The 19141-nt window shown below is 48.1% G+C and overlaps 1 protein-coding gene across 1 annotated transcript in view; it reads left to right on the forward strand.

Annotated features, from left to right (window-relative positions):
• Positions 1-19141, forward strand: part of LOC124790533 (prolow-density lipoprotein receptor-related protein 1-like) — a 219975-nt gene that overhangs the window by 17883 nt on the left and 182951 nt on the right. The window contains exon 2 of the mRNA XM_047257792.1: positions 1216-1513. Coding sequence (XP_047113748.1) covers positions 1216-1513 — 298 coding nt within the window. The remainder of the gene's footprint in view (positions 1-1215; positions 1514-19141) is intronic.

Consider the following 19141-nt stretch of genomic DNA (forward strand, 5'->3'; position numbering starts at 1 on the left):
CGGGCGCGTCAGTCTGTTGCTACCTGTGGCTTTATAGGTGTGAGAAACCCACAGTGGCTCGCCTTTCATGTGTTCTTAAAAAAAAAAGTGATTAAAGCCTTTCTGACTTGACATTTATTTTATATGTGACATGTAAGTAGTGTCTCTTTCTTGTACTGTTACGTAAAAATTCTTTTTCCCATAAGTTTGTACTTATATTATTGGCCACTTTAAATATTTAATTTCTGACGAAGGCACTCATAGAATTGTTGAAACCTGGTCAAAGAGACTAAAAATTGCGACCGAGGGCTTATTTAGTTCAACTTTAGTCACTACAGATATTCGGATTTAGGTTACGATATGTTCCATATGCCTGGCATCATTGACGATGATGTGGTACAGACGAATAGAGAAATTCTGCGTGACCCGCTGTAGCGTCGGAATATCGATGCTGTCGATGACCTCCTAAATGCCGGTTTTCAGCTCCGCAATGGTTTCGACGTCATTGCGGAACACCTTGTCTTTAATATGCCCCGACAAAAAGGAGTCCCATGTGTTTCACATCCGGAGAATATGGCGGACCATCGAGGCCCATGCCAGTGGTCTCTGGGTACCACAGAGTCAGAATGCGATCCGCAAAGTGCTCCTCCAGGACATCGCTCTCCTGCTTCGATGGATTTGGGTTCCGTCTTGTATGAACCACATCTTGTCGAAACCAGGGTCTCGTACCGCTCGGTAGTCACTGTTCCATCAAGGAATATCGTACCGATTATTCCGTGAGTGAACACTGCACACCACACACCCCCGGTTGAGGGCGAAGAGACTTATCGATCGCGAAATGTGGATTCTCAGTCCCCCAAATGCATCAATTTTGCTTGTTCGCGAACCCATCCAAATGAAAGCGGGCTCGTCGCTTAACGAAATCATACAGAGCATACTTATTCCCATCATACCTCGTGGCCAACTATGCAGTTTGAACGTCCTGACGCAAACCGTCCATAAGTTACGACGATTTTATTTCGTATAGTTCAACAATAATTGTCACCCTGTATTTTGGTCCTACATTTTAGGTGGTACACAAGCGTTCTGCCAAGCATTAGCCGAATCAGTTGGCCATGTTGAGTCACTTCCCTTGTCTCAGAAAGTTGCTGACGACGTCCCTCTTAGCCACTAGACGTTGCCGAATCTCGTGTGAACGGCTGTGGGTCTGAGCGGTTGCGTGCTCGCGCGTTGCAGATGTCGCAGCCGTCGCCGCGGCCGTCGATGGACAACCGGCGCAACCTGCGGCGGTCCGGGCGCGGCGCGGGGGATCCCCTGTCCGAGGCGCGCCTCAGCAAGCGGCGCGGGCCGCTGGGCGCCGCCTGGAAGCTGTCGTTCGCCGCCGGCGCCGGCAACCCGTTCCACCACCACCGGCACAACCAGCAGGCGCCGCACGCCGCCGGCTGGCGCAACGCGCTGCTCGGGGCCGCCGTCCTCATCGCCGCCGCGCTCGCCTCCCTCGTCGTGGCCGGCGCCTGGCTCTACATGTACACAAGTGAGTGGCGCGGACACTTCTCACTCCTATGTTACAGTCCGGCCAATTCTGCTGCAGAGTCGCGTGTACTGGAAGCTGTGCTACTGGTCCTCCAGTACCGCAGCGAACGTGGAGTCGGAAGTGGTTGGTCAACATTAACATACACTACTGCCCATTAAAATTGCTACACCAAGAAGCAATGCAGATGATAAACGGGTGTTCATTGGACAAATATATTATACTAGAACTGACATGTGATTATATTGTCACGCAATTTGGGTGCATAGATCCTGAGAAATGAGCACCCGGAACAACCACCTCTGGCCGTAATAACGGCCTTGATATGCCTGGGCATTGAGTCAAACAGAGCTTGGACGGCGTCTACAGGTACAGCTGCCCATGCAGCTTCAACACGATACCAGAGTTCATCAAGAGTAGTGACTGGCGTATTGTAACGAGCCAGTTGCTCGGCCTCCATTGACCAGACGTTTTCAATTGGTGAGACATCTGGAGAATGTGCTCGCCAGGGCAGCAGTTGAACATTTACTGTATCCAGGAAGGCCCGTACAGGACCTGCAACATACGGTCGTGCATTATCCTGCTGAAATGTAGGGTTTCGCAGGGATCGAATGAAGGGTAGAGCCACATCTAAAATGTAACGTCCACTGTTCGAAGCGCCGTCAATGCGAACAAGAGGTGACAGAGACGTGTAACCAATGGCACCCCATACCATCACGCCGGGAGATACGCCAGTATGGCGAAGACGAATACACGCTTCCAATGTGCGTTCACCGCGATGCCGCCAAACACGAATGCAACCATCATGATGTTGTAAACAAAACCTGGATTCATCCGAAGAAATGACGTTTTTCATTCGTGCACCCAGGTTCGTCGTTGACTACACCATCGCAGGCGCTGCTGTCTGTGATGCAGCGTCAAGGGTAACCGCAGCCATGGTCTCCGAGCTGATAGTCCATGCTGCTGCAAACGTCGTCGAACTGTTCGTACAGACGGTTGTTGTCTTGCAAACGTCCGCTTCTGTTGACTCAGGGATCGAGACGTGGCTCCACGATCCTTTACAGCCATGCGGATAAGATGCCTGTCATCTCGACTATTAGTGATACGAGGCCGTTGGGATCCAGCACGGCGTTCCGTGTTACTCTCCTGAACCCACCGACTCCATATTGTGCTAACAGTCATTGGATATCTACCAACGCGAGCAGCAGTCGCGATACAATAAGCCGCAATCGCGAGAGGCTACAATCCGACTTTCATCAAAGTCGGTAACGTGATGGTACGCATTTCTCCTCCTTACACGAGGTATCACAACTACTTTTCACCAGGCAACGCTGGTCAACTGCTGTTTGTGTATGAGAAATCGGTTGGAACCTTTCCTCATGTCAGCACGTTGTGAATGCTCTGAAAAGCTAATCATTTGCATATCACAGCATCTTCTTCCTGTCGGTTAAATTTCGCGTCTGTAGCAAGTCATCTTCATGGTGTAGCAATTTTAATCGTCAGTAGTGTACTTTGTTTTGGACAGCGAATTCCTTGACACCGGCAGAATTAAGTGTATGTCTACTACCCAATAATGACATTGACAAATCTATGCCAGACCGGAATTCGAACCCGGATTTCCCGCTTATCGCGAGCCGTCATCTTATCGCGAGCCGTCATCTTATCGCGAGCCGTCATCTTATCGCGAGCCGTCATCTTATCGCGAGCCGTCATCTTATCGCGAGCCGTCATCTTATCGCGAGCCGTCATCTTATCGCGAGCCGTCATCTTATCGCGAGCCGTCATCTTATCGCGAGCCGTCATCTTATCGCGAGCCGTCATCTTATCGCGAGCCGTCATCTTATCGCGAGCCGTCATCTTATCGCGAGCCGTCATCTTATCGCGAGCCGTCATCTTATCGCGAGCCGTCATCTTATCTTATCGCGAGCCGTCATCTTATCTTATCGCGAGCCGTCATCTTATCTTATCGCGAGCCGTCATCTTATCTTATCGCGAGCCGTCATCTTATCTTATCGCGAGCCGTCATCTTATCTTATCGCGAGCCGTCATCTTATCTTATCGCGAGCCGTCATCTTATCTTATCGCGAGCCGTCATCTTATCTTATCGCGAGCCGTCATCTTATCTTATCGCGAGCCGTCATCTTATCTTATCGCGAGCCGTCATCTTATCTTATCGCGAGCCGTCATCTTACCTTATCGCGAGCCGTCATCTTACCTTATCGCGAGCCGTCATCTTACCTTATCGCGAGCCGTCATCTTACCTTATCGCGAGCCGTCATCTTACCTTATCGCGAGCCGTCATCTTACCTTATCGCGAGCCGTCATCTTACCTTATCGCGAGCCGTCATCTTACCTTATCGCGAGCCGTCATCTTACCTTATCGCGAGCCGTCATCTTACCTTATCGCGAGCCGTCATCTTACCTTATCGCGAGCCGTCATCTTACCTTATCGCGAGCCGTCATCTTACCTTATCGCGAGCCGTCATCTTACCTTATCGCGAGCCGTCATCTTACCTTATCGCGAGCCGTCATCTTACCTTATCGCGAGCCGTCATCTTACCTTATCGCGAGCCGTCATCTTACCTTATCGCGAGCCGTCATCTTACCTTATCGCGAGCCGTCATCTTACCTTATCGCGAGCCGTCATCTTACCTTATCGCGAGCCGTCATCTTACCTTATCGCGAGCCGTCATCTTACCTTATCGCGAGCCGTCATCTTACCTTATCGCGAGCCGTCATCTTACCTTATCGCGAGCCGTCATCTTACCTTATCGCGAGCCGTCATCTTACCTTATCGCGAGCCGTCATCTTACCTTATCGCGAGCCGTCATCTTACCTTATCGCGAGCCGTCATCTTACCTTATCGCGAGCCGTCATCTTACCTTATCGCGAGCCGTCATCTTACCTTATCGCGAGCCGTCATCTTACCTTATCGCGAGCCGTCATCTTACCTTATCGCGAGCCGTCATCTTACCTTATCGCGAGCCGTCATCTTACCTTATCGCGAGCCGTCATCTTACCTTATCGCGAGCCGTCATCTTACCTTATCGCGAGCCGTCATCTTACCTTATCGCGAGCCGTCATCTTACCTTATCGCGAGCCGTCATCTTACCTTATCGCGAGCCGTCATCTTACCTTATCGCGAGCCGTCATCTTACCTTATCGCGAGCCGTCATCTTACCTTATCGCGAGCCGTCATCTTACCTTATCGCGAGCCGTCATCTTACCTTATCGCGAGCCGTCATCTTACCTTATCGCGAGCCGTCATCTTACCTTATCGCGAGCCGTCGTCTTACCTTATCGCGAGCCGTCATCTTACCTTATCGCGAGCCGTCGTCTTATCGCGAGCCGTCGTCTTATCGCGAGCCGTCGTCTTATCGCGAGCCGTCGTCTTATCGCGAGCCGTCGTCTTATCGCGAGCCGTCGTCTTATCGCGAGCCGTCGTCTTATCGCGAGCCGTCGTCTTATCGCGAGCCGTCGTCTTATCGCGAGCCGTCGTCTTATCGCGAGCCGTCGTCTTATCGCGAGCCGTCGTCTTATCGCGAGCCGTCGTCTTATCGCGAGCCGTCGTCTTATCGCGAGCCGTCGTCTTATCGCGAGCCGTCGTCTTATCGCGAGCCGTCGTCTTATCGCGAGCCGTCGTCTTATCGCGAGCCGTCGTCTTATCGCGAGCCGTCGTCTTATCGCGAGCCGTCGTCTTATCGCGAGCCGTCGTCTTATCGCGAGCCGTCGTCTTATCGCGAGCCGTCGACTTATCGCGAGCCGTCGTCTTATCGCGAGCCGTCGTCTTATCGCGAGCCGTCGTCTTATCGCGAGCCGTCGTCTTATCGCGAGCCGTCGTCTTATCGCGAGCCGTCGTCTTATCGCGAGCCGTCGTCTTATCGCGAGCCGTCGTCTTATCGCGAGCCGTCGTCTTAACGACTTCCGACATCCTTGCACGATCGCCAGACCGACCCAAATTTCCACATATCACACTGCCTACATTTTCATATCACAGTCCCGTAAATTCGTGACCTAGTACTTACAACACTGCTTGAGCGCCTGCAACAGGTAATAATGAAACAACAAGAAACTGATAGCAATGTTATTATCGTGCGCCTGCTTAGACGAGTTTGTGACTAAACTGCATCTCTCCTTAGATAACTGTGAAATTGTTAATGAGAATTCTACACCCTCATTGACCACTTCAGGAAGGGTCACTCGCTCCCTACTTGAGAAACTTACTGCAAAACGCCACCTCCGCCCGTTAGATGACACAACTTGCCTCCTACACTCTGCGATGGCTGCCTGCCTTCGACTTTGTGACCTCCAAAGAGCTCCACGAAATTCGAAGTTAAGCTAGATGTTCCTTCTGCCATATTGCAGAAATACAGGGTGATCAAAAAGACAGTATAAATTTGAAAACTTAATGACCACAGAATGATGTAGATAGTGAGGTAAACACTGACACACATGCTCGGAATGTCATGGGGTTTTATTAGAACAAAAAAAAATTCACAAAATGTCCGACAGATGGCGCTGGACAAAAAACTGCTACTGTGACGGGTGAGAGGTACGCCGATATGTTACAGAATCGCATCATCTCCAGCCTGGCTGATAAACACCTGCTGGAACGTACGATGTTTATGCAAGATGGCGCTCCACCCCATACTGCTAGACGCGTGAAAGATCTCTTGCACGTGTAGTTTGGTGGTGATCGTGTGCTCAGCCGCCACTTTCGTCATGCTTGGCCTCCCAGGTCCCCAGACCTCAGTCCGTGCGATTATTGGCTTTGGGGTTACCTGAAGTCGCAAGTGTATCGTAATCGACCAACATCTCCAGGGATGCTGAAAGACAACATCCGACGCCAATGCCTCACCATAACTCCGGACATGCTTTACAGTTCTGTTCACAAAATTATTCCTCGACTACAGCTATTGTTGAGGAATGATGGTGGACATACTATTTCCTGTAAAGATCATCATCTTTGCTTTGTCTTACTTTCTTATGCTAATTATTACTATTCTGATCTGATGAAGCGCCATCTGTCGGACATTTTTGAACGTTTGTATTTTTTTAGTTCTAATGAAACCCCATGTCATTCCAAGCATGTGTGTAAATTTTTACCTCTCTCTCTACATTATTCCGTGATTTCTTCAGTTTTCAAATTTATACTGACTTTTTGATCACCCGGTACTTGACAGGTATGTATCCGCTGTGCATGACTGCTGGCAGCGATGGGCATGTGAATGTATACTTGTGAAAGAGAGAGGAAAACCATCGTGTTCAGCGTATGGCTGTGGCGCAACGTAACAGCTTCTGCAGCAGCAATTGGTACCGCAGTGACACGAGGTGTTAAATATCGGTTACTTCAAGGACAGCTCCGAACCAGTAACCCTGTAGCGTGGATTCCACTGTCCCCAAACCGACGCCATTTTGCGGCTTCAAGGGGTGTCAACCGAGAGCTCTTTGAAGGCGAGGGTGGAGGCTTACTGCGGTTTCTGATGAAAACTGCTTCTGTCTCGGTGCCAGTGATGGTCATTTGTTGGTCAGGAACAGGCCAATTGAGGGCTTCCAGCTAACCCTTCTGCGTGCTACACACTGGACCTACACCTAGACTCATGGTTCAAATGGCTCTGAACGCTATGGGACTTAACATCTGAGGTCATCAGTCCCCTAGAACTTAGAACTGCTTAAACCTAACTAACCTAAGGACATCACACACATCCATGCCAGAGGCAGGATTCGAACCTGCGACCGTAGCGGTCGCGCGGTTGCAAACTGAAGCGCCTAGAACCGCTCGCCCACACCAGCCGGCCAAGCGCAACGGGTACGGAAAACCATCCCTCAGGCAGACATCCGAAACCTGTACAACAAAATGCACGCACGTTTGCATTCTTGCTTTCAGCTTTCTGGGGTTACAATGGTTATTAACGTACCAGCATATTTCACATTTGTTGTGGCTTTCTCGTGCTTACGTTAACCTGTGGTATTGTCATGTTAATCGCTTAAATATGTAACCTGTGATACTGCAATGTTAATCACTTAAATATGTAACCTAGACAAATATGTAACCTAGACAAATGTGTACCCGAAACTTCATTATTCTATATCACTTTTTGTCGTTGCGTTTTTTCATCGCTGTACAAAAAGGAGCGTACGTGGTTTTCGTCTTTCTTCATTATATGCGTAGACCATTTCATGCCCCTGCTAATAGCACTCTTCTACAAAACGGAAAAATCATTCGCCTGTAAGCCAACGTAATAGGGAATGGCTGCAGCCCGTTCAGGAGGATTACAGAATGAACTGCATGTTGCAGAAAGCGTCCTTCCTCCCGGAAACAGGCTCTGCCGTACTACACAGCCAACAGGAAAGGACGCAGCCCCACCGACGCGCCCAGGGAATGATACGTTACAATTTTAGCGTAATCATTCATGGAAAAAAAGTGTGAAGCTCAAACGTAATGACGCAGCTCCAACAGGCGGGAAAATTTGTTCCACGATTAAGCTCGAATGCAGGAATGATCTCTTGGCAAAGTGACCTTCGATGCCTCCGGCTGACGTCTGTGTACGCCGATACAATCGTTATCTGGTGCGCCATCGGCATGTCCAGCGCCGCAGCTTGTCGTCGGGAAGGACGTGGCTCGCTGACTCTTCTCCGATGCGCGCGTTCCCCGTCATTAGGCCGGCTGGCGCGACACGACACCGCAGCGTGTGCCTCGCCGCCTCCCCGTCATAAATCACGGCCGAGCGGCGCGGGATCAATCGCCAATCGGAGCGACGCGCCGGAGATGGGATCTGGCGCGGCCGCAACAAATAGCGCGCGGTGCGCGTGCGCAAGCACAGCCGCGGCCGCGGCGCTGCCCGCCCCTGCTGGCCATCTCTTCTCGGAAGCCATTCCTCACCCGGACGCGATTTGACACCGAGCGGCGCCGGCCCGGCCGCCGCTGCTTTTATTTTGACTTGTTCTCCGGCGGGGACAGCGCCGCTCGGTGCCTTACTGGATGCCTGGCCAGCCGCCGCGCGCTCGCATCTGGAACGTCGACGCAGATGAAATATTACGAGCTGCCCAAACCGCAGCTGTGGTTTCTTTTGATATAACGCTCACTGTCTAGTTTACTGCGATCCGACTGGGCAATAGGCGTTGTCGCCTTCGCATCTTCTTTATTTATTCTCGTCCTCCGTTCGGAATGCAAAAGATGTCGTAGCTCCAGAAAAAATACCCAGTCCCTTTGACGCTGTATCTTGTCACGTGGTGATCATCCTGATATTCAGGTCGTGTAACTGTATATACTGGACGGTGGGTATGGGATGAGGGGGGAGGGGGGAGATAGCAGCAGATTCTGTTCATAAAAATATGAGGAGACATTCTGTAAGAAACAGACCTTTCTCGCTTGTTTTATCTCTGACAGTGGAGGCAGTACTTCTATGTTACAGAAAACTGAAGGAACTATATGATAATAAAATACACACGCATTCACAGCCTTAATGCGGTCTGTTGCGTCTGAGTGCCACACAGAAGACCCTCGTTTACTTTCCGGTAGTGCCCCGGATATTTACTTGGTGGAGAACTGCAGCGGTGTTCATTCACCCTTGCGATGCCAATTGAAGGGCCACTTGAGTGAGAAATAGCGGCTCCAAGATCTCGCAAGTTGACAGCTACCGGCAGAGCTGTGTGCTGACCACAAGCTCTTCCATACCGTATCCAAATAACGCCACATGGCAGAGGACTCGGTAGTTAGTACGCTGAATGGATCCTCAGGACCAGAAAGCGAAGCAGTAAACTGAGCTAAAACATTCACCACTGCCCACGGCAAGTCGAATTCCACCAGCGGGGACGACTAGCGACAAGCAATATATACATGAACGGCACAATGCAGCAACTCGAAGTGGTATGGAACCAATAAGTCGCTGGAAGCCCTGCAAAAATGTTAAGCCCAGCTGCCTTATAGCCGTCCATAGTTGCGAAACTGTTGGCGGTGAAAGATTTTTTGAGCGAACTAACCTCTCGGTTAAGTCCCATAAATGTTCGATGCGATTCATGTCAAGCAATCTGGTGACCAAACCTATTGCTCGGACTGTCCAGAATGTTCTCCAGATCAGTTGCGAACAGTTTTGGCCCGGGGACGTGGCGCATCGGCATCCATGGGAACATAAAGTCCACGAACGGCTGCGGACGATCTCTAAGCAGACGAATATAACCATTTCCAGTCAATAATCGGTACAGCAGGACCACAGGACTCAGACAATTCCAGGTAAACACAGCCCACACCATTACTCAGCCACTACCACCTTGTACAGTACCTACTTGGCAACCTGAGTCCATGGCTTCTTGGGATCTGCACGACACTCAAACCCTACCTTCAGCTCTTGCCAACTTAAATCGGCTACAGTTTTCCAGTCGTGAAGGGTCCAACCGATACGGTAACGATCCCAGGAGGTACGCAGCAGGCGATGTCGTACTGTTAGCAGAGGCACTTGGCGTCGGTCATCTACCGCCATAGCACATTAACGCTAAATTTCGCCTCACTGTCCTAACAGATGCATTCGTCGTACGTCGCTCACTGATTTCTGCGGTTATTTCACGCAGCGTTGCTTGCCTTAGCACTAACAACTCTACCGAAATGCCGCTGCTCTCGGTCTTTGAATGAAGGCCATTGGTCACTGCCTTGTCCGTAGTGAGAGGTAATGCCTGAAATTTGATATTCTCGGCACACTATTGAGATCTCGGAAAATGGAATTCCTATATGATTTCGGAAATGGACTTACCCATGCGTCTAACTCCAGCTACCATTCCGCGTTCAAAGTCTGTTAATTCACGTCTTGCGGCCATAATCATGTCGGAAACCTTTCTTCGAATGAATCATGACAGTATGAATAACAGCTCTGCCAACGCACTGCCCTTTTATTCCTTGTGTACGCAATACTGCCGCCATGTGTGTAGGCGTGTATTGCTGCCGCATGATTTGTCACCACAGAGTATGAAAGCGGAGCAGAGACGAATAGGGAATCTTTCTATCAACTATACGGGATGTAGACTGGGAGATTTTGTCGTAAGTGGATTTGACAAAGAAAACACTATTAACGCCCGTCAGCAGGGAATCAAACATTTCGCAAACGGCAAAGTTTTTCGGCTGTTCGGCTGCTACTGTCGCGAGCATCTACGGAAAATGGTTGAAGCATGGTGAAACCGCGAATAGGTGACAAGTTGTTGGACGTCAAATTCAAATGGCTCTAAGCATTAAGAGACTTGACATCTGAGGTCATCAGTCCCCTAGACTTAGTACTACGTAAACCTAATTAACCTAAGGACATCACACACATCCATACCCGAGGCAGGATTCAAACGTCCGACAGTAGCAGCCGCGTGGTTCCGGACTGAATCGCGTAGAACCGCTCGGTCGCAGCGGCCGGCTGTTGGACGTCAATGCCTTATCACAGAACTTGATCAGAGATCAGAGGCTTGGCCGCTAGAGGATAGGCAGCGGTCAATGGCAGATCTGACGGCAGAGTACGGTCCTGGTGGTGGCACAATTGTGTGGCAGCACGCCTTTCAGCTCACATTGTTGAACATGAGACAAAGGAGCAAGCGACCCTTCGCTGTCACGTGTGTACGACATCGTTAACTATGATTACTGTGGGCACAAGACTATCGAAATTCGACCGTAGATCCAAGAAAATATGTCACCTAGTTTGATGAATTGCGATTCTTTTTATACCAGGTCGATGATCGTGGCCGCGTACTCTGTCATCGAAGCGAATGGCGGCTCGAAACTTGAACCGCTCCATGGATGGACGCGGCTGAAGGGGAGATGGGGGACGGTTTCGAAGAGTGTCATTGACTTGGGCTTGCACGGGAACCTGTTACAGTAATCGAAGACACCATGACGGTTATAGTAGACCATCATGCTTGATTTCTCCTGCAACGGGGATGCCATTTTCCAGCAGGACAAGACCCGAATAGTACTGCAGTGGTTTGACGATCGTGACCTCAAGTTTGTCTTGTCCGCCAGATATGTCTGACCCGAACCCTATGGGACAGCGTTACATTTCTGCTGCCACGTATCTCCCAAAACTTATCAAGGATTTGTAGACTCCGTGCCACACGGAATCCTTGCCTTGTTGCGTTCCAGAGGTGGGCCAACGCGCTATCAAGCAGATGGTGATATGGCTTTTGTGTGTGTGTGTGTGTGTGTGTGTGTGTGTGTGTGTGTGTGTGTGTGTGTGTGTGTGTGTGTGTTACAGTGTAATGTTATGTAAATGTACATCCATAGTGTTCGGTTAGTCATTCTTCAAACTTCGGTGGGGATGCCGAAGACATTTTTCCCTTTCCGCACAGATATTTAGTAATAAAATTTATTGAAAACATAACACGCTTGATTCAACCACCCTGCATCATCACGAAACAGTCTACAATATTCTTCCCGTGTAGGACGAACATTTTCGACTATAAAGACATTCCAGACGCACTGTCGGCGTTTTAAGCAAGAATGGCATTTTTTAAACTGTTATTACAGTAAGAAAGTTTGAAATCATACTGTAGTTTTATCCCGAGATTAGACACTGAGGCAGGCAGGCCGGCCGGCCGGAGTGGCCGAGCAGTTCTCTGCGCTTCAGTCTGGAACAGCGCGACCTCTACGGTCGCAGGTTCGTATCCTGCCTTGGGCATGGATGTGTGTGATGTCCTTAGGTTAGTTAGGTTTAAGTCGTTCTAAGTTCTAGGGGACTGATGACCTCAGCAGTTAAGTCCCATAGTGCTCAGAGCCACTTAGACACTGAGGCATTATCTCCGGAACAGTATGCGTCCAGTTAAACGAGTTTATCTTCGCATTCATTAAAAAAATGAGCATATCTTGTTTGACGTCGTCGTCGTCTATACAGTCGCTTTTTAAAATGCTTAATATTCCCCCTGACACATTGTAGAAAAGTAATGCAGAAACGGGAACGGGATTGCACCAGTGCGACGAGCACAGAGTGGCGAGGCCGTGTGTGAGGCGCTGCCACCGGATCCCACGTGGCGTCACGGCTGGTGGAGCCGCCGGCAGCCGCTGCTTCCGTTACACCTCACACCACGCCACGCCACACCGCGCCGTGCAGTACCGTACACCGCAGCGACTCCCGCTGCCGCCAGCGCTGATGTAACAGCGCGCTTCGTAAGCTGCAGTAGCCAGCCTTACGTCACCAGAAATGTCCATCAGTGTCGCTGCTTCACTATCTCCATCTATATCCAAGTTATACTCTCTCCGTTCGTCAATATTGTTCCGCCTACACACAGTCACTGAACACCTGATGCTCAACCCCAGCAAGTCGAAGGCTGTACCGATATCAATCCTGTACGTAACTTATCGAATCTAACCTTATTGATCCCTGTCAGGCCGGAGCACCATAGATGGGACAGGAATCCTCCTTCGTGCGAGATAGTTGTGGTCTTGGCCACTGCCGAGTTTGGCGCGGGGTTCTTGTCAGTCTGATCTGAGCAAGCCAGCATGACAGGTCGCGTGTGCGCGACCTAGCTTCGCAGTGAGCGAATTCTGTGAGAATGTTGGTAATTGTGAATTAATGTCAGTTCTTTCCTAACTGGGGCAAGACGGAACATTTAGGGTGAGTAGAGAGCAGCTGCTCGCGCCGGGTCGAGACATGCGCAACTGGGTACTGAAGTGCAATACGAAGGTGGTTTGAAAAGTTCTCGGAATGACCACGAGAGGTCAGGGCTGGCGCAACGAGTTGTTCACGTGATATTCATTGGACTGTTTTCTGTAAACATGTGCCACGTCAGTGCTCTTGGAAGAGAGCTGAGGCAGTGACGTGGCTCTGTTGTTGTTCCCGCATAGTGATTTGCGAAGTTGGGGAAAACTCGAGATTCGAGCAGTGATTAAGTACTTCCTGAAGGAAGGTATGAAAGCAAAGGACATTCATGCCGATTTCCAGAATACACTGGGGGACTCTGCTCCTTCATATTCAACTGTTGCCAAGTGGAAAACTCAATTTAAATTTGGTAGCGATAGCTTAGATAATGATCAGCGCAGTTGTCAGCCAAGATGTGTCATTACTCCAGAAATCATTGCAAAAGTGCACAAAATGGTCATGGAGGATCGCCTATTGAAAGTACGTGAAATTGCTAACGCTTGCCAGACATCTAAAAGGGCATATCACATTTTAACTGAAGAATTAGAAATGGAAAAAATTATCTGCAAGATGGGTGCCGCGACTCTTGACTTGCCCTCGGAAGAGAAAGTTAGTGATTCAAATTTCGTGAGAAGATCTCGCCGCAACGAAAAACATCCTTGTTTTAATGATTGCCACACCATCTCGCGTATCATACCGTGGTAGCCTCTCCCCTACTTTGAACTTTTTCAGTGTCCGCTGTCCATCCTGTCTGGTAAAGGCCCCACATCGTGCAGTCAATACTCCAGAAGTGGGCGGACTAGCGTAGTGTATGCGAGCTCTAGATGATTTGTTGACCCAAGTGTTCTTCCAATAAAGCGAACTTTCTTTCGCCTTTCTCAAATTATTTTCTATGTGGTGGTTCGAATTTAAGTTGTCCGTAGTTGTGAACCCTAAGCACTAACTTCGATCGACGACTTTTAAATTTGTGTTATTTATCGTTTAATTTCAATTTATCGATCTTTTTTGTACTAGTGTGGGATCCTTACTTGTTATTGTCTAGAATCAATTGACACTTTTCATACCACAGAGATACATTGTCAAATCATTTTCCAACTGGTTTTGATTTCCTAATGGCTTCACTGGAATGGAAACGACGTCACCTGCAGACAATCTAAGAGGGCAGCTCAGATTTTCTCCTTATATATATATGAGTAGCAGAAGGTATACAACACTTCCTTGAGGAACGCCGGATTTTGTTTCTGTTTACTAGGAAATGTGATCTTTCTGATACGAAATTACGAATCCAGTCGCACAAGTGAATTCTAAGCAACTTGATTAGAATCCGTTTGTAAGGAATGCTGTAAAAACCTTCTGGAATTCAAGCATCAGTTTGAGATCCTCATTATTTCGTGTGCATAAAAACATAGTTTTTGGACAAGAACGATGTTTTTTTAATCCGTACTGACTTTGTGTCAATGGATCGTTTTCTTCGAGGCGAATCGTAGTGTTCCAACACAGTGTAAGTTCCAAAATCGAACTTGAAATTTCAGTGATATTAGTCTACAAGTCAATTCCTTTGTTGTGTATTGGTGAGAACTGTGCAACTTTCCAGCCTTTGGGTACGGATCTTTGGTCGGGCGAGCGATTATATATTACTGCTGAATGTGGAGAAATTACTTCGGCATAGTCCAAAAGGAACGCAACTGTCATTTACTAAACGGGAACAGACTTGACCCGATAAAAGCGTAGGAAGTCAGAGCTAATATATTCTCAAAGTGCATCTCGATTGTGAAGGTAACTTCCTAGCGTAGAAAAAAAAACTGTTAATATATTAACAGACTTGCTTTACGAAATCCTGCCCTTTGTCCGCCTGGTACAAGCTGCGTCGGGCGTCGGCGGTCTCGCAGAGCAGCGGTTTGTGTGTGCGGCGGTTAGAGCCGGCGTCCGATTCATTGTCCGGACAATGCATTGTTAACTTCGCCGTCCAAGGCCGCCTCTGCGCTGTGTCGTCATTAACATTTTCCTGTCTGAACGCAGCATGCGAGATTACAAGTGACTGGTGCGTGGTAACACTGGACACGCGGAGGGGGAGCATTCCTTCTGTCGCTATGAGCAGTACTCGTCTCCACGCTAGCAGTATTTACGCGAGTAACCTACTTTTTCACCTTCCCGTTTCCATGAGAGGGACATCACACTTTTCCTCCAGAGAATTCCGCAACTTTTGTGCCCTTTTCAGTGACATCCAGAACGTCTGAGTACAGGATTCGTCCACGTGTTAGCATAGTAGTAGGCGTTAGGCGTCCGAAATGCTCCGCAGCTGCACATAAACCCCTCCTCGTCCCTCCATATGACCGAATTTCTTTTGCACCTTGAGATTCCAGCTAATCTAGTAACGGGTTTCGAAATAATGTAGGGTATGTGGTAAACGCAACTAATGTCCTCTTCTGGAGGAAACCACCTTGCTTAGGAGCACTTACTTGTCAGAGGAAAATGCGTCTGACATCTGCTGTGACGTTTAATTGTAACATTCCGCCAAAAAAACATTTCTGGACTTAAGGCAACATGTTGCAACTTTATAACTGTACCTAAAGTGTTTCGGGTTTTAAATCTGCTTCTTCCGTTCTATTTCTCCCGCCACTCAGCATCTTAAGAGTGGGGTTGCAATGCTGGTCAAGGGGTAGATCTTTGGGACTGGGAATGGTCTGAAACACCCCGTAACTAAGCGAACTGATTCGTTTAAGGCCACGTCCTGATGCCCGCAGAGAACTTTTGATGCTCAAACTGTTGCTCCACCCTCTCCACAGTCCCAGTGCAGCTGACCTGACAATCGGTGGATTTTCTTCCCACCTACAACTTGTCAGCTTTCTGAACATGTTTCTGCTGGAGATTTTTGTTTCCAAATCCATGTTCGACCTAGAGAGATTCCCAGATATTCTGCAGTATCACAGTACTGAATTTTCAATTATTTCCACTTAATATTAAGTCTGCCGTAAGCCTCAGTTTCTTAAGTGAAAAAAAAAAATGCGCGAGTCTCTTCTGGATTGAGCTTAAGATGATTCAGATCATAATACCCTCCCAACCTTCCAAATCCGGTGTTTATTTTGCCGTATGCTTCCTCAAAGGTCCTTTCTTGGAACGTCACAACTGTCGTCCGCTCAGATGACCGACCTTCCGTCTGGAAGACCTGGCTGATCATTAGTATAGGTGTAACAGAAAATCTGGAATAACACACTGCCTTGACATATTAGTTTCTTCTGGTTTCTCCAGCGGCTCTTCTTACCTAGTAGTATTACAATTAATCTTCTGCTCTGAAATATGCCTCTCATTACGTTTGGCAACCTGAATCTCTTATTTCGTATAGCTCTTGGATAAGCCTTTTGTGTTTCAGTGTGTCATATGCAGAACTAGCGTCTATAGAAGTCGCATCAGTGCCTAGTAACTGAATGACTCCATTGATGGTCAGCCTCATTATTTAAATCACTTACGGATGCAAGGGGTTTGCGAAGGAAAAAAAAAACAGGTTGATGCAGCGGGGTAAAGTTAACAGTTAAGAAGCAAAAGCTTTCCTTGGCTTGTCACTGATCGTCTTCTGTCAGTCCTATGGAGACTAATGCATCTGTTCAGCGCTCTTAACGAGCTCTGCGGACGGGTATGAAGCGAACTGTTTATTATTCCCAGTTTCCTCTCCGAAAACTGGTACTTTTTTGCAAAATATAGTCGTGAGACAATTATCGTCTTCGAGCGTCCGCGAGTTCAGACTTCTCATTGTCTGTGGCAGATACTCAAGAGTCAAATCGGTAAACATCTTAGCTTATCTTCCATGTCTATATCTTACGTGCCATGTAACGTTATGTGGATCTTACACACTCGAATATATTGCAGTGCTGAGATACAGTCGAGAATGTGGGTTGCATACACTTAAATAACTTTAGAAATCATCACTTTCGCAGCAGATTGTAGGTTCCCAAACAACTCGCTTTACACTCAACAGAGCTTACGACTGCTTCACATCCAGTACGTGGGGATTAATAGCGATAGGCTAGAATGCGTCTGAACTTACATCTCCAAAAGTGCACACTGTACGATTCCTTACGACTGTAGCAGCTACGACAGTCGTTTGTTTCTGTCCCCTCGGAGATTGATAACACTGTGGCGATAACGGTGAAGTACAATCAGTGCTGTCTGAGTACAGTAAACGTGAGCGGTGAGCGCACAGGGGTTCGCTGGCGCCTGGTAGTGTCTTAGCGTGCGGCCGGCACGCAACGCCGGTGGGGCGCCAGTGCTCCGGGAAAACCGCGAAGTCAGGTGGCGCTGGCGGCGACAGGTTCAATGGCCGTGCTGTACCGTGCGCACGTGCAAACACACGTGTTTCTGTATCAGCGTACGCTCAGCACGCGACTCAGACCCTCCTCCAAATAAGTTGCCCCGTCGATTCCAAGAAAGCGGAGTTCTCAGCTACTGACCATCTCTCACTGTACGTAGATTCTGCACCCCAATGCAGACCGACGGCTTCTGCAATGCAGAAGTGTGCATTACTTCTATTAAAACACGGCTTCACAAACATGAAAATTAACTTCAAACTCTCGATTGATCCATTCTATAACTCCGAGGAGAACGTTATCGCATGTCTGTTGTCTGCTTCAAACCAGTAAAACCAGTGTGGGTTTATCCTGCATCTAGAAATTTTATTCGTGAGTTGTAAGCTTCCATTCTGTGGCGAATCACAGCGACAATGTTCTTTCATATTTTCCAAAGTTAGGCAGCTCCGCAGCTGAAACCACCTTGATGTTGAATGATGTGGCAAATTACCTCAACACCATCCGATAAATATTTCTGGTTGAGAGGAGATAGATTCAAATTGTTGTCGTTAGCCCTAGGGTAACTAACGATCAGTCTTTCCGTTAAACTTGAGCTTCTGGCACATATGTAGAGTGAAATTGGTTTTTCTTTTTCCACAGAATAATTGGTGTATGAGTGGATCTTCAGTATAACACTAAACAGTGATCAACTGCAAAAGTCGACGTATGTAATATGAACGTACTGGTGAATGGTGGGCGATGGGAGAGAGCCGAAAGGCAAATCAAGGGTATTGTCGCTGTGTCCTAAAGGAACCATGAAGCGAAACAAAAGTTCTAAAGAGTAGTGTGGAAGACCTACTATGTACCCATTTTAACCTGCTACAAGAATTTAGATAACAAAGAAGACAAGTAAAAGCGGATTATAGGCCACTGACATCAAATTATTGGGGACTAAATCTGGAGTGGCTCTACTAGACACGTAAAGAAACGAAGTTTCAGAGACATACAAGAAGAGGGGCCTCCACAAAGAATAACAGACCGATAAGGGGTGGATTGGTATAGACACTTCCTAAAGATATAAGGAGAGAAGACCAGTACTCGAATGTGCCACTTTGCTTTTCGTGGGCAATACTGTTACTGTGTAAACTATCCAGGCAGGACTCATCTTTTTGTCAGGTTTGGACCTCTGAGGGCAGACTGTTAATCGTGTCTTCACAAATAGACTGCCGCAGGAACGAAATGTCGTGTGTTAATGTTTGTTAATGTTCACAACATTGCGTTATGACGTTCCAATAGAGGCTATACACCGCTGCGACATGAGGATTCAAGGAGAGAGACCGGTTTGAAGATCGCGGATGGATAGATGGCCGAAAGGAGTACAGAAAAGTGTGAAGGGAAAGGAATGAAATTTGGTGTACGAGGAAAAAAATTGGGAAGATAAAAGATGATGGGGGTGCTGGGTTTTTAAATTTTTTTATTTTTTTATTTATTTTTTCCACAGGACCCAGATGTAAGCTAGATGATGGTGATGTAATGGTGATGATGTGATGGTACAATGATGACATACACTACTGGCCATTAAAATTGCTACACCAAAAAGAAATGCAGATCATAAACGGGTATTCATTGGACAAATGTATTATACTAGAACTGACATGTGATTACATTTTCACGCAATTTGGGTGCATAGATACTGAGAAATTAGTTCCCAGAACAACCACCTCTAGCCATAATAACGGCCTTGATAC

Source organism: Schistocerca piceifrons, chromosome 1, assembly GCF_021461385.2.
Source record: "Schistocerca piceifrons isolate TAMUIC-IGC-003096 chromosome 1, iqSchPice1.1, whole genome shotgun sequence".
Taxonomy (NCBI): domain Eukaryota; kingdom Metazoa; phylum Arthropoda; class Insecta; order Orthoptera; family Acrididae; genus Schistocerca; species Schistocerca piceifrons.